At 40.3% G+C, this 27,409-nt stretch overlaps 1 protein-coding gene across 1 annotated transcript in view; it reads right to left on the bottom strand.

Annotated features, from left to right (window-relative positions):
* MYBPC3 (myosin binding protein C3) overlaps positions 1–27,409 on the bottom strand; it is an 89,404-nt gene that overhangs the window by 14,130 nt on the left and 47,865 nt on the right. The window contains exons 19-24 of the mRNA XM_075188628.1: positions 23,489–23,648; positions 21,108–21,212; positions 18,990–19,178; positions 7,008–7,142; positions 4,025–4,192; positions 2,225–2,313 (exon numbers count right to left, since the gene is read on the bottom strand). Of these exons, the coding sequence (XP_075044729.1) occupies positions 2,225–2,313; positions 4,025–4,192; positions 7,008–7,142; positions 18,990–19,178; positions 21,108–21,212; positions 23,489–23,648 (846 nt within the window). The remainder of the gene's footprint in view (positions 1–2,224; positions 2,314–4,024; positions 4,193–7,007; positions 7,143–18,989; positions 19,179–21,107; positions 21,213–23,488; positions 23,649–27,409) is intronic.

The following is a 27,409-nucleotide window of genomic DNA, read 5'->3' as shown; positions in this document are numbered from 1 at the left end:
AACCCGCAGTTTAGAAAATATACCCCACAGTGTCTACTGGCTGATATTACCTATTTTCACTGGAAGCTGTGCTACAAAAACTGTGTAGGATCTGTTTCCAATGCTATTCAATAAACCCCGTCTTACCAAACGGTTGTAGCATGGATCCATAGTACCACTGTACATGTGTCATCTCACTGTTCTCTCTCATGCTTAGAAGATCATAACACTTTTATCTCTATCTTCTACAAAACACCAATTATTCTTATCTTCAAGCTTTTTTTGGATAAAATTGCCCTCTATATAGTATAACAATAAGATAAATTCAATGACAGTCAGCAGCTCAAAAAGAAACAAGAGAATATTAATATTGCTGATTTATAATAATTTTTTTAAACCTATACCCAAATATGCAGTATTAGCCAACTGTTCACAATAAAGATACAAATGGAAAGAAATTGGATACATGCAACACAATTACAGAGTATATATTAAAACATTCTGAATGTTTCAGTGAGAGATCACATATGACACATGTAAGTGAAGATGGAGGGCTAAGAATAGTTCCCAGTCACATTTAATTTTGGAAACCAGTAACTTAAAAAACTTTGTTTCCAAGAATTCAGATGAGGTTGGACTGAACCAACGCCTTGTAGGGGGTGTCCCAGCCTTCTGGTTAACGGGCTTGTAGACTCTCCCTATGGCATGCATTGCCATAGAGGACAACATATGATTGGTTGCAGCTTGTAGCCAATCATATGGCACCATCTACCTCAAGGACCATCCCTCTACTTTTCAAAGCACTTTTAAAATCAGGGATCAGCATTTACAGAGTGCAGAAGCCCTTTATAAATATAGGAGCAAATACAACGTTACAGCAACTCGTGTATTGCTAGGCTATAGCTTCCAGGATCCTAACCAATGTGAGGCTCAGTTAGAATCATGGTTAATCCCCCACAATATCTTTTTTCTCCTCCCCCAGTTATTATAACTGTAACCTATTACAGCCATTTATAATGCACTGAGATCATTGTTAAGCCTCAGTAACAGACAGCTTGTTTTTGGCTGGACAGTCGATTATGTGAGTGCCCCACGTCTGGCAGAGATCTGCAGTGTTTAAGGAGAGCCACAGGCTAAACACAGAGAGCCTGGTGTAGAATTGGACATATCTGTTTTATTTGTGTCACTGCAGATGTGCACAAAAATTCCTTCCCGTGCAGATCTGGCTGCATCTTACAAAAGGTCCCTTAGGGGGCAAGGGGCTTCTTCAGACCCCTTCGCCTCAAGACTAGGTGGGCCCCTTTAGCCCCTGGGATTCACTGAAGCTTCACCCAGGGCTCGACAACTGGTCCAATCCCCGGAAGGAAGGACAAATGATTGTTTCAGAGGGGCCGGAACCTCAGGGCCACACAGCCCTCCTAGATCTCCCAGGGAACGGAGCCCATAAGAGCGTACCCGCACTTCAAAAAATCCAAGAAACGTGAAAAACATAAAAGTGAAAATGACAAACGTGGAGAAAAATAAATAGTGCCGAGTGGGTACGGCCCAAGCCTGATGGCTGGGCTGGTTATACAAATATTCTCGCCCCGCCAAAAGGCCAGGGCAAAGAATAAGGGTGGTGTTAAAGGAAAGTGGTCAAAAGTGCTTGGGTGCCAACATAATCACGTGATCACTGTATTAAGGCTTTTGCCCATGATTTTTGGCACCCCCAGGTCACCACTCCGGAGGCACAATTGCCGCTTTAAAAGACACAAGCCTTTCAAAGCAGCATGCCCGGACCTCTCGCCAGAGGACCAAGTGCAGCTCTGCTACAACTGCACTTTATCTTAGCCAAAGGCAGAGAAGCGATGGGGCATATACTAGTGTTGTAGACGCATTGTGAGGTCCAACACTACGTGCGTCTGAGTGTCTGTCAGAAGAATCCTGCAGTGTAACGTTCACAATTCCCCCCTTCTAGCCTAGAGACCGGAACATCAGCGACATTTCAACCTGACCAGCCTAGCATGGACTGTGCCCTGTGCAACTTAGGGAGATGGGGCAGGGGTGAAAAAAAATATTTTTTTAGTACACATTGGAGTTTTGTATATCTGCATGGGACACTTATCATTATGTGTAAATTGTAACCTGATTATCAGCTCAGCATGACCCCCCTGATAACCGCCCCTGGTGATTGGATTACACCCCAAGTTTTAGTCTATAATTGCACATTTCCTTCCAGTGTACATAACAATACAGCCACACTCACCTGGAAGGGTATGACGATGTTCACTGTCTCACCCACTCTCTTCAAAAATTTCTGTCTCAAGTATCTTGGCAGCCAGATCTTTGGCCGTTCTAATGAAAGATGGGATTAAAATGATCGGTTAGAATGTTGGCATACACCAAACTGAAATAGCTTTTAACGTGCATCAACTTAACAGATAACCTATATCCAAGTAAGTGCCCTGTGACTAGTTTCTAGGTGCAATTCCTCAGGTACCAGATGCATATACTGACATCTCAGGTGTTGTGCTTTAAATATCTGCTGTCTATTCAGCCTCATGTCTAGACCTTGTGCAACATCTGAGATATATATGTCTGATGATTGAGGAAGACGTGCTGCAGTTTAAAAATAGTTACAGGATACAGGTTACCTGTTTTCTACTTGAATCAGTGCTAAAAAGTGCTCTATTCATTAAGATCTCGTGATTTATCATAGTAAAGACCTCAGCCCTATCACTATTATTATTAAAATCTCACTGAGACAGGTGAGCATAAAATAGTTTTTGACTGTATAAATGCTATCTATCATTGCCAGTATGAGTTCACTTTCAAACGCCCTTGTGGTCAATTTCTACAGCAATAAGGATTACCCTTGAAATAAGCTAAAAAATTGTAGACCGCACTGGGTAAACCCATACAGAAAATATTTAATAAAGTCAACACAAATGTGACCTATATAAATAATCTATTACTGATTTGTGGTGCACCCTCATATACTATAACATGTATGTCCAAAAAAGAAAAGAGAAAGAGAAAATATGTATAGAGGGGCACTCAAAGAATTCTGGTCACTATTACTCATTTACATTTTTTAATATTTTCGCTAATTTTGTGATTTGTCATTAACCCCAAATAATACATGGGGAACTCTAGTATTTTAATGAATACCAATAAAGTTATGTTTTTTTTTATATATATATGAATTTTTCTCAATTTGATAGTCTACATTTAACAATTTAAACCCTTTGAGTGCCCCTCTATACATATTTTCTCTTTCTCTTTTCTTTTTTGGACTTACCCTTGAAATAAGTCTAATTTATTGTCTAGTTCATGGCCTCTTGCGACTATTAATAAGTCTATTTTGTTTCATTGTATATCTATTGAGGGGTGTGATTTTTTTAGCCATGTATTTAGATAATCATCCAGGATGTTTATTATCAGTACCCTTGGATAAGACACAAAGTTGTTCTCTGGCTAAAAGTGCTTCCTATGTATAGGACACAGCGGAGCTGTGGCATATCCAAGGATAACAAAAACAAGGCAATGTATTCGGTACAGTACATGGTTAAGAAAATAGAAGGGAACCAGAAGGATAAAAGAATGTATTTCGTAAATGTTACAAGAGACCGTCTATAAGTCACAGAATATTATTTTAGAGAGGACAACTCAAAAAATGAAGTTGGAAAATGCAAAAAGACCAAGGGATAGATTTATTAAACCTTCTAAAAGGAAACGTGACAACCAATCAGATTCTCGCTATCATTTATCTAGTACATTTTAGACAGTGATAGCTAGAGTCTGAATGGTTGCTATGGGCAACATCTCCACTTTTCCTTTTTGGAAGGATAAGTAAATTTACCAGCAAGTGTCTATGTGGTTGAGCTCCACTCGTGTAGGAAATAAAATGTTTCAATGGACATTATACCATTATAGTTTGAAAATATCTTATTGCAACAACAGTTGTATTTTGTGAGCAGTACTTAATGACGTTTTTGTGTTGTGTAGTAATCTACAAACTGTTGTCCATATCTCAGGTACATGGAAAGGTCCCTGCAACACTCACGCATGATCTCACGGATGGTCACAGGCTCTTTCATGGTACATGGCTCACTGGGTCCTGCCAGGTTAAATGCTCGGACCCTGAAGGTCAGCCTCTCCCCGGTGGGGAGGTCTCGGATCAGAGAAGATGTTCTTTCGGTCAGTCCCTGCAGTGCGGGGACCCATTCGGAGGCTGCAGAGAAACAACAATTTGCTCAGAGAGGCCTCATGTAAACAGGGAATAAGGTGCAGGACATGAGCATAACAACAAGTGAGGCCTAAAGCCGAGGACTTTTAAAATTATGTGTAATGTCTCCGAGAGGCACTTACCATTCAGGGTTAAGTTTTGTGTTTCCTCTTTAGACCCAGCCAATAGGATTCCATTGGGAGGTGTCCTGGTACCCTAGTAAAGCAAGCCCCAGTGGATGCCGGGTCTTTCTGTTTCCTGATCGTCGCTGACACTTCCCTCCCACCCTACTTAGAGATTAAAGATCCAGGTTTGTTTAATCAAATTTTTCTTCTTTGTACAGGGGAGGTGCAGTGGGTAGGAGAACTGTGCAGTGGGTGACTAATTGAAAGTGCTACCCTGATTGACCGCACGTCATTGCCCCATTGGAAGTAACATGACTCTTGATCCTTTTGCATGGAAGGTCCCTTGGCGGCCTTTGTGTGGGCATGCCGAAAGGGGAGCAATCACGCTGACGCCAGATTAGCACCGGCCAATAGTAATGATGTAATTCTTGGTTTAGTGGTTGAGCGATTGTCCCTCACGGTTACTGGTTGAAGATTAGTGGTTAGCTGACTGCTCTGCTCTCACCGCCACCAACAAGGTATAATAACAAAAAATAAACTGTGACCTTAATTTCCAAAAAATAGGAGGGTCTGTGTCTTATTTCAGGTTTTGCATGATTATACGCATACATACGTAGGCTGGTATAGTGCTGGAAGGAAAGAATATATACTATTATTTTATTTTGATTAAATTTGACAGTTTTGGAACAATACTGTACAACGGGCTTGTGAAGAAATAATCCAGGCTGGCACAGAGCAGTTCAGTGGTTAACGCTTATAAATAAAACCTACACACAGTGGCAAAGAATTCACACACCACTAGATTTCTGATACATCTGGCAAACGCTTTAAGTCTTATACTTGCACTTGCAGCCGGGGTATGGGATACATGAATAGATGTGTCATTATTTTACAAATGGAAACAGAGGAGAGCCACTCATCGCTGAGATGCATTCCCAGCAGCTGTGGATAATCTCTTGGCCTCTCTGCGTATCGAGCACGTTGGCACATTCTGCCGTGGCTGCTTGCTGTGTCAAGCAGCAAAGGCGATAGACAGAAGCACCGGGGATGATAAGAGAACACAGCCAGCTTCCTGCCCAAATCACATTTAGTCATTGTCAGCTGTGCAGAAGCCAGAAGTAAATGGATACAGGGTTATGGAGCATTGAGCTGAAAAGCTCAGGTAACACCTGATTAGAGATAGCAGGGATACCAAGCCAGGATTACAATTAATCTGCACATTCCTTGGCTCTTCTCTGAGTCCTATAGTGTGCTGACTACAAAAACACTGGAGTGTTTATCATGGACGAGCCCCAGTTCTTAAGAGGGAAAGAGGAACTCAAGATGGTCTGCTATTAAGCTGCTCTCTTGTAGTGTCAGGAAATGTTTGAAGTAACCCTATGCCTACCTAAGGAGCTCACAACAGGCCAATAATAACATGTACTTGATCCATCATGTAGCAGTGTCTGTCAAGAATATGAGTTCCAAGCAGTCCGGATTAGACAGAGAGCAATATAAGTAAGTGCCTGGGGCCCGGAATGTTCAGGGGGCTCGCTATGGTTCTGGAAGTCGCTCTGTCTGATGTAGTAATTCTAACAATAGTCTGCTGATATAATACAGTCACACAGCGAAATCCAGGTCTACTCTCAGACAGCAGGATTCAGCTACAGATTTCCTGACCAATCAAACTTGTTATAATTATTGTACAGTCAGCAAATCAAGGAGCTACTCTTGTTACAAATGTAATACGTAATACATACAGCCAAACATTATAGGAATATGTCAAATTACTAACTATAATACTAACAATAGGACAGGGGAATACGTCTTTCAGAGGTAATCTCAGAAGCTGACCGCTCCTTTGCCCTATAACTGGACCAGTTAAAAAATGGTATTATGTTCGGCTCACGCGGGCTGATTCTGTCACTCAGGTTGAGGGTTAAATGACAGGATCTGTTTACAATTTGGCCAATCACACGGGTGATCAAATTAGGCCGATACATCAGCTTGCATTGAGGTCATGTAAAAGAGTCAAATGGGGGTTTATTAGCGAGGTCTACAGATGACCATGCAAACAGATTATTATTATAATTTTATTTATTATTTATAACACCCCACATATTCTGTAGCACCAGACAATCGTACAAACACAGACACGTATAAAAGATAGGGCATAAAATTCAGCAAAATACATGAAACAGTTACACACAAGTGTAGGGACTCAGAGAATGTAGCAAAAGACATAACAGAACATATGAGGAAGATGGACAATAGACAAGAGACTATAGGGAGAGATGAGAGCTAACATTCTAGAGGGAGGGGTGGTGAGAGACAATAGGTGCAACTGGGATAAAATGGAGATGGAGGGCAAAGGAAGAGGAGGTGATGGACAAGAAGGTCAAGGGGGGACTGGATAGCGGAGTATGAAGAGGTGAGTTTTGAGGGAGCCTTTGAAGTAGGTTGAAGGAGAATCAGGTGAAGAAGGGGTCACAGGCTGCCTGGTTGACGGTCATGCCCAAATAATAACAGATTATTTCTTATCATAATTTTTCGGGCCTTATGATAATTTTGGGAAGACATGCAGAGAACCATCACTAAATTAATAATGTGCTTTTATATTGAAATTGCTGATTAAAGGACCAGTATTTCTCAATGGTCAGACCATGCGAAGCACGATGTAAAAGTGGTGTAGAAGACAATGTGAATAACACACTTACAGCCCTCCTTGCAGTATTCCACGCTGTACCCGTCCAATCCTCCTGCGCCAACTCTCTCTGGGGGCCGCCATTTCAGTGTAATGCTGGTATCACTGACATCCTCCACCGTCAGGTTAGTGGGTTCACTGGTAGGTGCTAAACAGGTAGAAGAGCAGAAAACCATGTAAATACTTACACAACATGAGCAATACCTGACTGAGTATGCACCAGGATTGATAACCACTTGTGGGAAAACGTCAGACGATAAACGTCTGACATTAAATTGGAATATGCATGCAATTGCTGTATACATTAGTTCTGCATCTACTAACCTATAAACCTTATGTTTTGCGCTCACACCTTCACTTTGTGGTTCAAGCTGCCATTTTCAGCCTATAGGCTTTTCACTTATTACAACAACAATAAGACACAAAGTGTAGCAACATTCACATTGGTTGAATTCCATTTACATTGTAAAGCAGTTTGCTGTCACTATATAATGTCACAGTATCAGGATAATAATAATGCAGGATTTTTTTTATTTTTTTTTAAACAAGTGTTTATTAACGGTCAAAAAAGAATTAACAGTGCAAAAGGATACATGCTATATCAAACAAAATATATTCAGTACATTGGATAGTGAAGTAGAAGTTTCCGTGCTTCAGAGATAAAAATAGCACAGATTCAATGAAATAAAGACCGGCATTTTTATATTTAAAAGAGAAGAAAGAAAAGAAAAGGAGAAGGAAGAGAAAGAGCAAAATAAAAGAGAAGATGAGGGGTAGAGGGGGAGAAGGGGAGGTGCGTGGGAAATCCCTCTTGAGTCAAAGGCAATGAGATGGGAGGGGAAAGGGTTATGCCGGATTTATTTTATATAGTGTTTATGGTTGCAAAGGGCATATAAAAAAACAGATGTGTAACCAACACTCTTAATTGATTTTTATGTTGGTTACAATCTGGAGAAAGTCAAAAGCATTTCAGACACCACACAGTCCAGAATATGGACGGTAACGCTCCAATCACAACACAGCGTCATAAAAAAAACAGTCTGTATTGTGTCAATAGGCATCTCCATAAATAAGGTGCAGAATAGTATAATGTGGATATTACATGCAGTGTTTTGGGCTGATGCAAATCTGACCTCTTTTTTAAGACTCCCTCCACATAGTGGCTGGATTTGGTATCTATTTATATGTGGCTTCATACTTTAAGATAATTTATAACCAGTGAGATATTCTGTATCAGATATGATCCTTGTATAAGAGATGTGAATACGAGCAGACATTGCTCTCATTTAAATGCTTTATTATGGTCCATACAATTGTCCCAGGACCAGCATTCAGACCCACCTTGGTCATTATAATATTATAATATGATTATACTGCCTTGTGTGCTAAATAATTGCCTATTATTACAATGAGCTCTTCAGAAAGACCAGGGGGTATATTTACTAAACTGCGGGTTTGAAAAAGTGGAGATGTTGCCTATAGCAGCCAATCAGATTCTAGCTGTCATTTTGTAGAATGTACTAAATAAATAATAACTAGAATCTGATTGGTTGCTATAGGTAACATCTCCACTTTTTCAAACCCGCAGTTTAGTAAATATACCCCCTTATGCCAGAAATATTAAAATCTCACCATTCAAAAGAACCACGTGCAGAATTGATATACCATGTATGACCTGAGAGGATGCATCTGAGCTGTGAGTTTAAATAACTAGCAAAAATATTGCATACCTTCTGCTCATTCAAATATATGTTTAAAAATAAACTGCATCAAACAAAAACCAAAAACTTCTACAGCCGAATTATTGAATGATCTTCTTTGACAGATGTCTTTCTATTCTGCTACTATGTAATTTTGCCAATACACTATTAAATCATCGTCATAAGACACGATTAATTTTCTAGTATTTTATCAGTAGCAATAGAACACTTGGAACATCTGGAAAAGTTTGAAATTCACGGCGAAGCCAAAAAAAAAACCAGATAATAAAAACCTGCACTAAAAAATAAAAACATCATACAGACATAATGACCAAATACAATATTACAAAAATAAAAAGTCATGTAAATGAGTCTTAATCAAACAAGCTACCAACAAGAGATAATGGCCATTTCTAAGCTTTTAACAAGCCACAAACTTCACCTTAAAAGGACAGAAATTAATTTCATGGTGTAAAACACAACTAAATCCAAATTTTCCTTGAAAAAATGCTGACATCTAAGGTCCAGGGAACATAAAACTAGTTCCACCAGTTGGTGTCAGAAAACTAACCCCTGAAACCAACACAGTGTTACTCCTCAGGATCAAGATATATTAAATATTCCAATGGGATCAGCCCAGACCTTTTATTTCTTTATCAAGTTTCTGTCTCCGCGCTGTCCTTGGGGAATCTACTTGCGCAGGTTCCTCGGTCTTCGATACACGAGTCATGGTGGATCTGACGGAGTCTTCTGATACAGAAACCAAACTCCCGGCTCACAGCACAAGTGTGAGGATGGCAGAGGAAACACCGGGATGTAATAACCCAGGATTTGTACTAGAAAGGGGAGGAGGGGGGGATGATCTCAACAGAAGCCCCTCACCCCACCCCTTCTCCATAGTAAGGAACATTTCTTCCCTGCACTTGGGGCCTTGATCCTCAATCACCCTCATGCTCTCACCTCTAAATATAGAAGACACATTCCCATCAGCACATTTATGAAACTAAAGACAGGCAAGGAATGATTATTTCCCGGGCAAAAAATTATTTGAGAGGAGAAATAAGTCGGGACAACAGAACTTCTCACAAACCCCAATAAACAAAGTCTGTGAATCTATATATATATAAATGTGATATGAGGAGTGTAATGTGGGATACTGTTCATGTCAGTGAATCACATCACCTTCATTATGTAAAAGGTGACTTTAGGTGACATAATATTTTATGAAAATAGATAAGATGCACATTATCTTAGCAACGTGGAGATTATAACAGCTGCTGCTATGGATCTCTTAAATGTCGCAGAGATCTGAGTCATTTGTAATATAAAAATATATTCCGCTCTACATCATAGCTCTTTATTGAGGGTGTTTAAAATAACACAGCTGTGATCAAAACATCAAATATACTCTTTACCATCCTCAATCCTCAGGGTTAGGGATTATCTTCCTCTTTAATCTACTAGTCCCGGACAACCAGCGGCTCTCTAGGTGTTGTGAAACTACATGTCCCAGCATGCTTTGTTGGTCAATATATATATATATATATATATATATATATATATATATATATATATGTATACCATGATGTAATATTTGTACATTCATAGAATGTTAATTTATGGAGACAGGCTTTAATAGAGGTTGTTTTTTTTAATATTACTAATGCAGTAAAAGTTACAGTAGTTTAGGTAGCCATCAGGCCTGCAGCCACGGCTGGCATGATAGATCCATAGTGGATCACAGTAAAGCACAGAGAGAGGTATATTTACTAAACTGCGGGTTTGGAAAAGTTGAGATGTTGCGTATAGCAACCAATCAGATTCTAGCTGTCATTTATTTAGTGCACTCTACAAAATGCTAGAAACTGAGTGTGTGTGGCTGGAGGTCAGATTCTGTGTTTGTAAGTTTGAGCACCTGGAACCCATAGATTGTAAGCTTGCGAGCACGGCGTTCTTACCTCTACATATGTATGTATTACCCAGTATTGTTTTATTGCTGTTGGTTCCCAATTGTAAAGCGCTACGGAATCTGCTGGCGCTATATAAATAGATGATGATGATGATGGAACTATAAGTGGGTTGCTGGCGGCACAGAGCGTAGTAAAGGAAAAGGGAGATGGGGTTAAAGCAGGAAAGAGAGTAGAGCGATCAGGAGTGGGAGCTTTGCATCCCCTTCACCCTTAGGTATGCACCAGGCAGTTATGTACATATTACAGAACATATTTTTAAATATAGTAATAATTTAATCTAAGATCAGTATTAATAAAAAAGTCTAAAAAATATAATTGTTAAACGATGAAAAGCAGTAATACGAAGACACTGAAACGACACTGGTACCAAGGTTAAATCACACTCAAGGTGCCCTCTGTCAATTTGGACAAGTGTCCTTCCTACCTCAGTCCGAGTGCCCAATGCGTCACGTTAGGCTAAATATACTGCAGGGGGAAAAATTGTGCAGCGTATAATGAAATAAAATACATACTGTGTTCTGGTAGACTGATGGCTGTAGACTAATCGCAACACTGCTGTTTCACACAAACACAACTGTGCCCTCATCCAGCTGCAGATTTATATTCTGAATTGTTATATGATTTAGTGCAGCCGTACATCGGGTCTACATGGCTTGGAATCGAGTACATGTAAGAGAAATGTTGGGTCTAGCCTATCTGAGTGTCTAATGTGTCTACTGTGTCTCCTGTGTCTAATATTTGTCTCCAGTTACAAAACCTGAAACCTTCGGGATTGTGACAGGTGGGCGAGTAGATTCTCTGCATAGACAACATTATGACGCCCATAAACAGCTGTGTGAATGGGGAAAGATTCCATTGTGGCAGACTGGGGGACATCAGGACACATTTGCTTATGAAGAAACTTCAGTGCTACTTCCAAATAGTTGTATAACATAATAACATTTACAGTAGGCTTAAATCCATACCATTAAATTTGGTTTGCTATAAAACTCTACTATAAAAGATCTAAGAACTGAACCTAATAGGCGTATTAAAATGAATGAGAGTGGTCCAAAATCTAAAATTGGATGCATTTTGTGCCCCAAACCCATGAGTAATAATAATGTCGCAAAAAACAACATAAAAACGTAGTAATGTGTGTACGTTGAGTCGCACGGATCTCAACATAAGCCCAAATCAAAACACAACTATGTCAGGTATAGAAAGTTATGTCAGATATACAAATACCACTTTATAATCCAATGGGAATCTTATTACCTGCAGTGGTCCAAATGGATAGAACAAATCAGAAATGTGCATAGGCAGCCACACCTTGATATAATGTAGCAGCGATGCTAATAGAGTACTATCAGCAGGAGGGGTTATTAAGCAAATAGCCAATCTGAAGTGGCTAGATAGTGCTGCTGATGTCATCAATTTCATCCCGTATTGTTACACCAGGCTTCAGGTAACAGCAAATGGTATGCCTCTAAGAAGTATATCTGAGATGCCTCTAAATTTAATTATGTTGCATCTCCAGGGAGTCATGTTGCAGTTACATGTCCATGCCTTGGCTCTATTCAACTTGAACTTGTACACCTCTATTCCGCCTCTCCATGCGGTGCTGCAAGTCTTAGATATGCAGAAATCTAAATATGAATGCATTGTACTCATACTTGCTTACTTTCCTAGAATTTCGGGGAATGTTCCAGGACTCCGGGAAGAGTAGGCAAGCCTCATGGATCCTGAAAAATGCAAAATTCACGGCACTGAATATCGGGGACGGGGCTTAATTGCATCATTTCCGCGAAACCCCCCCCCTTAATTCAATGCCGTTAATTTCAGGATTTTATGGTGGGGGCGGAGCTATGTTGATGCAAAGAAGTCATAACACCCCCTCCTACCCCTGTCACAAAGTTGCCAAGTATGATTATACTGCACATGTGCAGTACGTTAATGTGTATATTTATGAAACAAAAATGGACTTCCCTCTAAAGCTAATCACGTATCTGAAAGTGAGGTCTCTGTCTCCTGCATACTAAAATCACAAGCAAATCGGGATTCAGAATTCATCCAAACCCAAATCTTACTAAAAACCAGAACGATTCAGTAAGATCCTAAACTACATCTTGTGTTTAGTGCTTCTCTAGTTTTTTAACACATTTAATAATTCGCTGTATACTTGCCATTACAGAGAAGAGATCCGAAGTTTTAGCACTACGAGCTTTGACTTCTGCTTAGCCATTCCACATATTTGCATTTCACAGAATTTATAGTGTATGAATGGAACGGAGATGATGAAGGTCAATTAATTCTGCTTTTTGTTGAGTTTCGGGTATGAATGGGAACACTAAAGGCCAAATTCCACCTGCGAAACGCGTAAAATTTATCTGCCAAATGCAGACACTTATTTCTACTTGCCGCTCATATGTTAGATTATCTGTTGTAATGGATCATGCAATAACTACACAGGAAAAATGGTGGAGAGTTCTGGTATTTTTACAAATGTATACAAAGTAGTCCTTGACTAGACTCCATGTCTTGGAAGACAGACTACAGCAAAGGCTATTTTGAAAGCATAGTACCTTAAGGTGCCATTAAAATAGAATTTGCCTTTTCTGGATCTGTGCTAGAGTTGTCACCTAGCTGATGTTTCTGGGCCTGGAATAAAGCTAAGTGGACATAAAAGCAATAATAACAATGTCAAAAGTCACACCTTCTTCAGATCCATAGATCAATACACGATTAAGAAGGTTGGTCAATACAGTGATTTGTTCATACGCAGCATAAAGTCATATGAAGGTCGAATATCCAGTTATTGCCTCAACCAACGTTCACCTAATTCAGAAATATGCAATGCTAACTCCTAGCATGCCAACCTGTGGGCCCCCACTGTTACATTGATAACACCACTTGACGGTGTTTAGTCCTAACATACAAAGGACCATTCATCATCATCATCATCCACATTTTTTTATATAGCGCCAACAGATTCCGTAGAGCTTTACAATTGGGAACAAACAGTAATAAAACAATACTGGGTAATACATACAGACAGAGAGGTAAGAGGGCCCTGCTCGCAAGCTTACAATCTATGGGACAATGGTTTAATACACAAGGGTAAGTGATACATCATATTGAATATTTATCCAGCTAGAATGCAAAGGTTGCAAAGTATTTAGTAGGCTGTATGCTCAGTCACACAATTATGTTGGTCAGAGGGTTGTTGTCTTGTCTTAGCTGTGCAGAGATTGGTAATAGGGTAACCAAGGAAGATTAAGATGCTGGTTGAGGAATATTATAAGCTTGTCTGAAGAGGTGGTTTTTCAGAGAACGCTTGAATGTTTGAAGACTAGTGGAAATTCTTGTCGTGCAAAGGAGTGAATTCCATAAAATGGTTGCAGCCCAAAAAAAGTACTGACCATTGGATTATAGAGGGCACAAACGTTGTTGAATATTCAGGAACTAATAGCAAATGAATGGAGACGTGGATGTACTGTGGTTCAACCTACACTTAAATTTTAACAGTAGAACTTTTGAATAACGCTTTGCTCTCAGTGTGATTCACTGCTCCTTTTCATATATAAGACTCAACTATGTGAGTGTACTAGCAGACAGAAATATGGACGTACTAGTGGGGTCTCAGTGGAAGGATTGCCACGTTGTCATGTTCTAACTTGGGTGTCTTTATCACAAGCACTGGATTGGATGTGAGAGTCACGTGATCAGCTGACATACCAGCCTGGGACGACCCTGAGACCAGGTTTGACCAGCAGCATCTCAGTGAATGAATGGTTTCTCCAGCTATGGAGGCCAGCTATGTACCAGAATATGTATCAGTCCCTCAGCATCTGCCCACAGAGAGCCTGTCATGGGCAGATGAAGAGGGGCAAGTGTGTGCAAGGCCGTTTTGAGTAAAATTATCCTCTAATGTAGGGAGTGTGGTAGACGTTTAGTGATATTTGTTATGTTTCCACCCAGGTTGCGTGAGTGGAGCAACTGGAGCATGTGATCCAGGCAGTGGGGTGATCAGGGTGGACACCCCCCTAAAATGTAACTCATCCTGGAGATATACTCCAGAGGTGTTTTCTTCCTTTCTATTTCACCTACTTTTGGCTCCCTTAAGCATTACAGCGCCATTACGTTACATTCATGATGGTTAAGGGAACCGAGAGGAGCTAAAATTAAAAAAGAAAAGTGGATGGTGCCACTGGAGAGGAGATGGTAAGTAAAGTACTGGGGGGGGGTCGGGGAGGTGGGAGAAAGGGCATGGGTTCAAAGCGAGAGGCTCCGGACACCATGGCTCCATGCACATTTTGTTGGCGTATCAGCATTCTGCATTGCTAATGATTGAATTACCAGTTTAAAAATAAAATGAGAAAAAGACAGATCATCGTAGCAGAACGGTTAGAAAGGTGAGCTCACTGTGCTCAGCTTACAAGGCATAGTACTCCCGACACTGAGAGGGGCAATCATGAGGAGTCCCGATCAGCACAGGATGAGGGTTATGTTTCACAGGCATGAATAGATATCCCATAAATGGAGTTTTAATAATTGTGCTTTAATCGTATGTTCTGATTTTTGCTGTTCATTTGCACTTATGCCTTTCAGGACCTAAGGGTGTTTGAACTTTAATGACTACAACAGTAGTTGCATTTTTTACTGCATTGGTTTTGCCTTGAAACACTTTTTGATTTCTAAGCCTAACTAAGCCTGATCATATGGTAAAATAATGAATATTTTTATTTATTTTTAAAAAAATACAGTTTCCTAAATTCTTCCTAGTCACTTTCACGCAAATAGTGCAACCTCCAAACAAATTATTAAATGACTTAATTCCTCTGAAAATGGGGATCTCAGCATGTATGTGTGGGGATAGAACCTATCGGTTTCAGTGACTTCATACCCACTTGCACCTGCTATCGGGAGTGGTGGTGCAACAGCTCCTTTTGGATGCTACATGCTCCATTTATTCATGTTCACTGCAAGTGAACGTAAGGGGTTCGATGGTGCGGTCAGGAGAACACAAGTGCAAGCTCTGGTTACCACCACATGTCAATCTTCTTGAACATGCCAGACAAGCAGTGTCCCTGGCATTTTCTTAATGCCATTGGGAAACCAGTCCAATACACATACTTGCCAATTTTAATATAGTCCCAAAGGGGGGTAGGGGGGGGGTCAAGAGCAAAGGCAGGGAGGGGGAATGGGGCGTGGCGCTTGCAATGTGCCATTATGGACCCAACCCCAGGATGAAATGCTGCAAAGTGTCATAGCAAACAGTGAATCACGTCATTGTGGCCCCCGTACCCCCAATTCACTATGAAGTTGGTGGGTTCTGAGAGAATCCAGGGGGTCCAGGAGAAGATTTGTGAGTACCATGGACATTATGGGAGAGTAAGTAAGAATGTGAATACAGCCTATTACATCAGATTTTGCATCTGATTGCAGGCTCTCATGTATACAGTGTAAATGGGTCTGTTTAATGAATATAACTTCAGTGTATAACACATAGGTCCATATTTAGCATTAAGAGTAAATCCAGTTAGAAGGGGCAATTTTGCGGTTGCAGGGAAGCAACTTGAAAATATGTGGACAGATGTAGCGTTGGGAAGGGGGCTTGCTCTAGCCGAACTCTAAATCCCACTAAAGCTGTTTATAATTGTGTGCTAAATGAAAAAGCAAGCGGTATTTCCTTGTAATAAAAAATTACATTTGCATCCCTTGCATCGCAATATAGTATGTCCAGTTGCAAATACGTACCCTCTGTGTCTTACTTAAGAGTTGAGCACAATGGGTGGCCCAAATGTACGAGTAAAGTGTGGGCCCCAAAATTGCGCTCTTAATTGTGTGTTAGAAGTTGGTTGTACCAAGAAACGCTTAAACCACATTAATATACTTTTGGTGGGATCTACTCTTTTTTAAAAAAAATTATTTAATCTTTTTTTTAAACCCTGCAAAGATCCTGATGATAAATCATCATCAGCTAAACATTGCTTTGTTACTTAGATAAAAAAATTACCATATAACACAGCTACTGTAAATATACAAAGCTACAAACATCTCACCACACTAATGATACGATAATATACAGGTTGACAGCTGTTATAAATTCAAAAGCCTAATATGCAATGTTGGGAGCTAAGGGATAAATTTATATAACCTGATTTATATATCAGATGTAAACTAAGGTCAGGTTGGAAAGAAACAAATGGGATGAATTAAGTCCAAATGAGGGAACGTGTAGTGTTGCACTGGTGCATTGTGGGTCTGTTTAAATGTACAATTGAATCACTGCACATTTAACTGTAGAGTATTAAATGGATTTCCAGATTCCTTTTCATAGAACGTGGTACAACTGCTGCACAAACACTACTCTACAGAGGGGCAGTTGCTAGGTAACCCCCTTTAACTCACAAATTACCAAATTATGCATGTACATGTTTTCGTAACACTTTGTATGCTTAAGATTGCACCTATTATACACAAGGTGGTTGTGTAGGAAGGTTGGGAGGTTCTACAATTACCATTCCAGGGCTCCTATTCCAAAGCTGCAGATATGGGTATGATAGGGCACAATTATAGGCATACTCGCCAACTTAATATAACTCTCCTGCGAAACGCGTCATTGAGACCCTTGCGTCCTGCACACTTCACTAGGAAGTAGACAGGATGCAGGAGAGTAGCCTGCTCTCCCGTGAGTTCAAGAGAACTACCCAAAAATTCGATAGTCTGCCATACATTCCGGGAGAGTTAGGAAGTATGACTATAGTTGGTTTACTGTCTCTAAGCTAAAACAAATGGAGGTCATCTTTATCACACAGTCCTTGGGTTGCAGGATTTCTCTACAGGCATATCATTAAGAACAGGGTGTTGTAGTATGTGACGTACACATATGTGTGTAAGAGAAAAGTTCAGAAGAGCAGATTTAGTGTCGGCGTAGCAGTTGGACGGGGATTTCCGGCCCCCTTCCCCTCCTTGCCTCATAGCCGTTGCACCCCCTGTGATCCAAATAGTTCTACCCCTCACTGCAATCTATACAACATGCAGAGGCCAGTCTCAAACCAAGGGGTAAATTTATCAATCTGTGGGTTTGAAAAAGTGGAGATGTTGCCTATAGCAACCAATCAGATTCTAGCTGTCATTTTGTAGAATGATAACTAGAATCTGATTGGTTGCTATACTTTTTCAAACCCGCAGCTTGATAAATTTACCCCCAGGATCCTCTTCACGCTCTTTGTCGGTAGTCACATACCGCAGTCATGTCAGTCAGGATGAGCACCTGCCAGGGAGTGGCAGATGTGGTATCCTCTTAGCTTCTCTATCCAGTAAGATATTTAGGACAGCAGTAGTGTGACTGAAATAAACACGTCAAATATGTGCAAGAAAAAACAAGAATCTGTATATGTTACTGCTCATGCATGAATCCTGCTAGTACCACTGTGGCAGCAATGCCAGAATTGCAGGATATTATCTCAGTTTATGATATCAAAATACAACAACTGTATATAATACACTGGCTGCATTAAGATGAGTAGCATCCATGCATTATAAACATAGCACTAATTGTACCTCTTCCACTTTTTCCACCTTCTGATAACATTAACTTATTGGTTTGTACGCCCCTTCTGTGATCCTTGCTAAATAAATTGTTTTTATCCCATCTGTGTCTTCTACAAAGGTCTTTATTCAGGCAGAGCTGTTTATGCTGTGGGCTTTGGATACAACACAGAGCTGCTTTATTCTGTGCATTGGATAAAATAGTACACTAGTGCACTGAGAAGTTTTATGTCCGAGGATAACGAACATAAACTCTGCCTTCATTATATATAGGCCTTGGTGAAAAACACAGAAGGAAATAACAAAGATAAAACAACGTATCAGTTAAAAGTTGCAAGAGGGCATGCACAAGCCAATTCAATTCATCATCATCATCATCATCATCATTTATTTATATAGCGCCACTGATTCCGCAGCGCTCTACAGAGAACTCATTCACATCAGTCCCTGCCCCATTGGAGCTTACAGTCTAAATTCCCTAACATACACACAGACCGAGAGAGACTAGGGTCAATTTGTTAGCAGTCAATTAACCTACTTGTATGTTTTTGGAGTGTGGGAGGAAACTGGAGCACCCGGAGGAAACCCACGCAAACACGGGGAGAACATACAAACTCCTCACAGATAAGACCATGGTCGGAAATTTAACTCATGAGCCCAGCGATGTGAGGCAGAAGTGCTAACCACTGAGCCACCGTACTGCCCCAGTTCAATTAAGGTTATATGAAGGTGAAAAGTGCTTTAACATGAAAAAGAACATATAGGCTGTACCATTTTTGTCCAACTTACCAATGGGCATGAACGGCTGGGAGGGCTGGCTGTGGCGAGACATGCCGATGGCATTTACCGCATAGATACGTATCTCATAAATCGCTCCCTCAATCATTTTTTTAGATTCATAACTCAGTTCCTTCACCAGGTCGTAGTTTAGCCGCATCCAGCGGAAACTCTTCTTCTTCTTCCTCTCCAAGACGTAACCTGCAGGTGTGACCCAGAGGCAAAATCAGTGAACACATTTCAAGAAGCAAGATGGCAGCAATTCAAGAGCAAAATATCACGTCTCTTCAGAGATTACACCTGCACTGGTCTTCTACCGGCATTGAGACATTACTGATGGTCACAGAAACATGGAGAGCCTATTGGGATGTGAAGCTGTGGGTACAAATCTTCTGATCACATCATTTATACGAACAAGCCTGCTCCCACTATGCATAAGCATTTAGGAATGTTCCCACATTGAGGCAAGCTGCCTGAGACCTTTGTCCATAGGAGGACAATGTATAACACAAGCCTACCCTAAGCTATGAGGTAGGTGGGCAAGGGGATATAAGATGCACACACATATTTCTCATCATGCTGGTGACAAGACCACGCCCACTCATATGACATCACATGGGTAGTTGGAGCCTGTAGGATACCAAGAAAGTTAATAACAACACTTTATAGGCAAAACAACTGGATTTTTCCCTATATTATATGATTTATTTGGGACGCTTTTACAATAAGATCGATAAATATTACATTCTCTATTGTTCTATATAGTTTCTATAGGCTCTGATGTTCTGGCACACTAGTACAAACCATGGACATTATTTATTATTATAGGTGTAAACTGTACCCCCTATCAACCAATCAGATACTTGCTGTCATTATTTTACTTTGCACTAGACCAAAGGCAGTTGCTGATTGGTTGCTATGGGTCACTGCTCCGTATACAAACTACTGTTCACAAATAATCCTTATTGTGCTTAACATGTTTTCAGGTCTAGCCGTTCCGCTGCCTGTTTCTGATGGCAAATGAAGTGCTTCTCTTCTCTTCCAGTACACAAAGTAACTTAGACTTTTATATTAATTTCTACTTACCAAAAAGTCAGAAATCAATAACGCAGACTTTTGCAGCAAGAAAATCTAGCATATTTTATTAATTTTGTACAATTTGCTGCCTCTCACACCTCGTTGCCTGAGACATCAGTTTAATTATAATCCCATCGCTTCTCCTCTAGTACATTAATATTCATAAGCAAACCCCTCGCTCTTCAATTTGTACATGTTTGCTGGGCCTGCGGTAAGTGAGTTCTCTGTGTGTTTGTTCCTTTTAGGATAACCCCACCCTTTCAAGCACCTGCTATGAGCCTATAAATTGATTGAGCAACTTCCACTTCTGTATGGGCCTGCAGTAAGTGCCATATGTGGTACTTTGAAAGAGGTGGTAAACTAGTATCTGAAATGGAGCACATAGCTGTGTGTTCACCCTGCTCCCTCTTATTGATGTATTCTTGTAGTGGAGAATGGCGATACTAAGCAATAATTTTACGCTGGAAATAGATTGACATCCCAGGTAAGGTGAGCCTAGGAAATCCAGATCTTTCTCTCTATGTATATAGTATTACAAATGGTCTGTAATTTTTCTAAATGGTACATAACTAAAACATATGTCTGACACTTTATAAATAAATAGTAATTATCCATTTTGCAATTCTTTTCCCAATGGAAAAAAATGTGATGAGATTTCTAGAGCAATGCGGTGCCGTGATAGAGGCGCTATAACAAATGTCTGTGCTAATCATGTTTCAATTATTAATCAAGCCTTTGGTGATAGTCCACATCCTAAATTGGGGTCAGCTGGGGTAGTTTCACAGGCCCTGGATTGTAAGGTTAACTAAATGTAGGAATTGACTCCTAAAAACACATATGCATAAGGCGCATTGTCTGAATTATCCTTTGAACCTTAATCCACTGTTGACTAAAGTTTCTGCTTATAATGCATTTGAACAAATACATTTATTTTGTAAGTAATGAGAAAGACATTGTTTTGTTGCCACTGTGCAATCTTTATGCTTACTGTTGTTTAGAGAGATTGTTTTATGAAAAGTTATTTAATAAGAGGGGGTGGGATTGAGATCTTACCTAGGACTGGCATGCCTCCGTTATATTTGGGTGGTTCCCATTGTACGGTACAGAAATCCTCTCCAATGTTAAGGATCTTGGGGACCTCAGGTGGGTCTGGGACCTCTGTAACAGGAGACAGGCAGAAGGTTACACAGATTGTAGAAGACTGTTCCTTTGGATTCTGCAACATGGCAAAGCAATACAGAAGGTTATTTCAGCCTATATGAGGGTGACTCCACAGTTGGAAAACACATCAAATATTTATTTATTGCATGTGTTCTAATTAGCTCTACAATGGAGGTTTGGCCTATAGGTCTAAGGGCTAGATTTACTAAGCTGCGGGTTTGAAAAAGTGGGGATGTTGCCTATAGCAACCAATCAGATTCTAGCTTTCATTTATTTAGTACTTTCTACAAAATGACAGCTAGAAGCTGATTGGTTGCTATAGGCAACATCCCCACTTTTTCAAACCCGCAGCTTAGTAAATCTAGCCCTAAGAGACATAGCCGGCAGCCAAACATATTAACTGACGCCATTGTCTTCCTGCATAATAATAATGTCTACACCTATTTCCTCACCTGATACCTTGGGCCTGATATAGAGTTGCATGTAAGTGCATTTGCATGACATAAATATGTGTTTTGGTGCAAAACGAATGCCCTTTGCATGTACTGAGCTGGTGTTCATATTTAGATTTGCATATTGTTTGTATTTGCAGCCTCTTACACTTGGAGGCGGATCAGGGGGTAAATGTATCAAGCTCAGAGTTTTCCGCCGGGTGTGAAAAGTGAAGATGTTGCCTATAGCAACCAATAAGATTCCAGCTGTCATTTTGTAGAATGCACTAAATAAATGACAGCTAGAATCTGATTGGTTTTTCAAACCCGCTGTAAAACTCTCAGCTTGATACATTTACCCCCAGGACTGTTAACGTGCAAGTGCAGTTCAATAAGGCCATGCAACTCATCTTGTGTGACACAGATGTTGAAATGTGATCAGGCGCGGGCTGGTAAAGTTCAGCCCGGGGGGCGCACAGGTGGCCGCATCACATGACACGCGATGCGGCCGTCTGTGCGCTGACGCGGCCGCATCACATGTCTTGTGATGCGACCGCTTGAAATATTCATTAAATATTGTATTCAACGGGGGTGGGGCGGCCCAAATAGCTGTCGGACTGAGCGGCCTGGGGGCACGATGCCCCCCGGCCCAGCCCGCCCCATAATGTGATAGCTGTGTAAATTTGGGGTTGATTGTGATGATTAACACTTCTTTGCTCTGAATATGTACAATACAAAACAGATGTGGAAACAGGTGTGCTCAAACGCAAATGTTGTGTCTCTACGGTCAACTCTAAATCAGGCCCCTGTGTAAGTATGCTGCGTGATGCCAATATAGGCCAGTGATATCCGGCCTACAGACACACAACTGTTTGTGTTATATTCAGGCACTGAGCAATTAGTGCTTTAACTGTTACACCGATGGACGTCCTGTTTGTCCTTATACGTTAGACCATTGGAGGCCTGGGGGAGAATTTCCCTCAAATCCCCTGTTGCCACCTACCCTTTGGGGAAGCCTCCTTGTGCCCCAAGAACGGTCTGCTCCCCTAGATGGATAGTTTCACATCTAACATTATCTCATGTATAGCGCAGTAAGGCATAGACCATGTCATTATTGCCATTTCAGACCAAAATCTAACGTTGGAGATGTGGTTTACTAGGGGCAGTGTATCAGAACAGTATAATCACCATTCAGCCTCAATCTTACATAATTCTGTCCATGCTGCAAGGTACATTTTGTAGACAAACCTTGTGCTCAACTTAACTTTAACTAGCAAGTTACAGTGAAACTAACAATTTAACATGGAAAGAGATAATATCAGTCCATTCAACCTCATAGCTCCCAAATGTCCCAATTCACATGGGATCATCCCAATTTCAGGGGACTTTCCTGCAGTCCCACCAATCACAACGTTTGTCCTCATTCCAGGACAGTTGGGAAATGAATGCCACTAAGGGGAGTGCTTGCAGCATTGAAAGGGTGTTTTTATAGGAGTGGATAGGGGTTTGGGACAGCCCAGTGTTTCAAATGTGTATTTTGACCATGCCGCCATGCCCCCTACGTTCGCACACATTGTCCCAATTTGAATTTTCCAAAAACAGGGAGATTAATGTATTTGTGAATTTGTTCTGTGTGGGAAGCATTATTCCAGTGGACCCCTGACTTCCTGTTGATAACAGTATAAAAGTTGCTTGTTCTCAGCTAGACAATATAAAATGTTATCATAAGAATAATAAATATCTTAAATATCAAGCAAATATCTAATTAGCATAAACATAATGAATATCTTAAATGTTCTTGTCTATTCTTGGAGGCCTGTGAGCTTGTCTCTAGTGACTCACCAATGACCTTCACATTGATAGTGGCCTTGTCCTCTCCGGCTTCGTTCTTAACCAGAACAGTATATGCCCCTTCGTCCATCTTCTCTGCCCCCTCAATAATGAACACACAGTGGTCGGCGAAGGTCTCCACATGGACTCTGCCATCAGTTTCTGAAATGACCTAGGGGTACAGGTTTGTAAACCTAAATATCATTTTAAAGAAATCAATTTCCCCTGGGACACTGATGTGTTATGCATGGCTACAAAAATTATACTCATTGGATACACAAAAATGTGGATTTATATTAATAGCCAAATTGTGAAGGATAGAAAGAGCACAGTTATGAACATTTAGTGCAAGTCCATTACAAAGTTTAAGATTGGAAACTAAAGAGCATTCCAAAAAAGTCAGAGATATGATTATAGAGGCTCAAACCTGGGGAACACTATAAGACCATTGCAAAGGCATTAAGCATTCCTTGGAGTTCAGCGTGCTCTATTGTCCCACCAAAAAATTGTTCTTGCCCACCTTGAACAATTTTGCAAATATGTGCATGTCGTTTGCGGCTTGTTCTAAACTGCACGCGGCTCGTGGTAATCTGTAGGCGATTTTCATCTTTTAAAACCATCGCACATCGAATGCGATTTTAAACTCTATAGTAATAGATAATGCAGTTTGTGTTTGAAAATTGCATCTAATTCATGGTGGTTTTAACATCATATATTAAACCACACTTTTATACATCTCTCCCTTGGTTAATTAGATATCCAAAAAACAACTTGCTTTAATAGCTGCCAAGGGTGCTTCACATAATTATTGACAAATGGCCGTGAACACTGATTAAATTAAAGTATTTCAGTTTCTTTATATTTTTATTACTTTAGGGATTACTATTATATTTTTTCTTTTTTTGGGGTGATGATGACTGTGTGACTCATAATTAAAAATTCCCTTTAAAAATAAAAAAAAATACCAGGCTCTGATTCAGAATTGGAAATGAAAATGTAACTATTGCATACATGCAAAAACTTTTTCTGTGGCTGTATATTGAGTTTCATATTATCTTTAAATTCATGCAGCTTGAAATCTAGTGTATAGATATGTCCATCACAAAGAGGCTTCCACCATTAGCAGCATGGAAAATTACACCAGGCCTAAGGAACGTGCAAAGATATGCATCCTAAAAGGCATCTCTTAAGGTCAGATGCATCTCTAAGGGACATGGATGGCTTGCGTTTCTGCGCCCCTCCTGTAGTGAACTTACACATGAGCGCCCCTGACACACCCCAGGCGCAACTTGATGTCATCATTAACGTCATCAAGCGAGCAATTACGTTTTTAACATTTGTGCAACTTTAAATCTAGTGTGTAGATAGGTTCAAAGGAAAAATGCGTTCATCACCTTGGGCAAAGTGATAGGTAAATTAAAATTGCACACATCTCTAAGGGACGCGGTTGGCTTGTGTCACACGCTCATACTGTACTGAATATATACAAGCAAGACACAATTCTCTGAGCGAATAAAGGTGTAAGTATAAGATACGCTCTACACAAAATACATAAACGACAATCATTCAGTAAATATGACATGATGGTAGTGCTCCAGGATCTGCTGAAACACTATGGTGCACAACCTGCTTTGATGCTCCAGCGTGGCAGCTAAGCGCCCCTGGGAACTATGGGTAAACATACACAAGGCATGCAGATGAATATTTTATATTATCCCCTTATATAAATAATTTTGTTGTACTTTTACAACCTGATACATATGCAATGTATATAATGCATGGTTACATTGTAATTACATAATGTATCTCTTTTTAAACTCCTAAAGCCACAATTGCCTGTTCTTCCAGGAGTCTAAGAGGTCACGCCACAATCTGGGAGTATCCAGGACACTGGCTCAAAAAAAGACTTAGTAGCACACTGACTTATTTTGTGGCAACAAATCTTTTATAGCACACAATTGATTGTTGTTGCACAAAATATATTATACAGTACCCAAAAAGAGGATTTTTGTACTTACCATTAAATCCAATTCTCCAAATTCATCTGGAGGTGAGGGCGCAGAAGCTGCGCACTTAAGGATTAAACTTCTGAAGGTGGCAGCTACTCCCCTCTCCCAACCTCACGGATCTTCAGTTCAAAATAAATGCCCAAGGAGCTGAGTTGATTTTATGGGGCTGCTATTATTGTTCTTTTAGGGTTTATTATATTTAATTTAAATAAGTTTATCTATATCTGTATCACTGTTAAGACTCTGCCATTATAGTGAAGTTGGCCTGCAGTACCTCTTTACTACCAGAGGTGATACTCAGACCATTCCCCTAACCTGCAGGAATTAGTCTCAATAACTTTTGGATTCAATCCCCTGGGGCTGGCCATTAAGAGACTGCCTTTCCCTGCAACTTGTTCAGTTCATCGTTTGTCCTCGCTGCTGTTGGTTGTCTGTTGTACTGTGTGTTTGATCCTGACTTTCTCCTTGGTTTTGACTCCTGCCTATTCCTATGTTTTTGCACCATTACTTGTGACCCTGACCTCTGGCTTCAATCTGACTTTCCTCTTGCCTATTCCCTGATACTTTGTGGATCTCTCTGCTTTGACCTCCTGGCTTGCCTGACCTTCCTTTGCTTGTACCTCCAGTGGCTTGTCTGGTGCCTTGGACATCTTGGCTACCTGGAATTCCGATACCTGCAGATCATCTGGTGCCTTGTGCCTCCTGGCAAAGGAGTAACTTTGTCTCCTTGTCTCTGCATCTGTAGCTCACACCTGCTAAACCTGTGCTGCAGTCCACCCTTTGTGTCCTGGAACCGGTTGCTTCTTTGGACGTTTTTCCATTCGCTACAACTGTACTTTATTGTCTAATCCGTATTTACGTGGTATTCCTGCTGTTTGCAACCTGCCATTCCTGTGAATGGAGTTGCTTCTTACTAGCTAACTGCACCAATTGACTTTCGCGTATATCTGCTATAATAAAGACACTCTTGTTTTTTAAAACACTATTACCTCTCGCTGGAGTTCATACTAGGAATCGTAACAATTACTGGAATTACAACTACTGCTGGTATATGACTGGTCCTTAATTGCTGCCATTTCGCTACTGTAACTCACATTTTATGGACATTAATGCTATACCTACATCACTACTATTGTGGGCATATCACCGCTACTGCTGGCGTAATCTGGGAAGGGAGTTGTGGGAGGGGAGGTAGGAAGGCTAGAATAAGAGGCCATTGGTCAAATTTCATGAAATATGTGAATGATGAGTGACTTGGTATTATGAAGCAATAACTTTGGCCCAATATGTCTATAAAGCTTAGGAGAGCTGTTGTTTTTCACAGACACAACATACACACTCTATATTCTTTAAAAAGTTTGTCCAGTTCACGTGATATTTATTTTATAAAGTAGTGCATTTTGTTGTACCTCTACATGAATATCGAAAATTCCTTACTTTTAGCCGGCTTCATTTGGTTGTCATGTTGCTTAATTAGGAAATTCTGCCACTGGCGTGACTTAATAGTAATGTAATGATTTAAATTAAGTATTTCTGGATTCAGAAAACAAATACATATTGTACAATATCTCTACCTACAACACTGCAGTGACATTAATTTTATGAAGAAATCTATAGGATATATATCTTAACAAAGACAGCCACACATTTTCCATTTGCATGTGGTCATTTTGGATACAAACATTTCTAAAGTGGACCTGTTGTCTACATAAAGTTGAGGCAGCTATTTATGTGAGGCAATATCCATGAGAGTGGAATCTATCAATTCACTAAAAGGTAATCACCTCAATGAGGCATGAGGCTCAAAGTGGATGAAGCCTCAGTGAGGTCGGTAGTTCTTAATAAATTGATAAACTGAATTGTGCAGGGTTTCTCAAATCCGGTCCTCAGGGAACACTAACAGGGCATGTTTTCCATATCTCCT

This window comes from Mixophyes fleayi, chromosome 10, assembly GCF_038048845.1.
Source record: "Mixophyes fleayi isolate aMixFle1 chromosome 10, aMixFle1.hap1, whole genome shotgun sequence".
Taxonomy (NCBI): Eukaryota; Metazoa; Chordata; class Amphibia; order Anura; family Limnodynastidae; genus Mixophyes; species Mixophyes fleayi.
The sequence above is the reverse complement of the archived record's forward strand: the minus strand, read 5'-3'. Positions and strand labels throughout refer to the sequence as shown.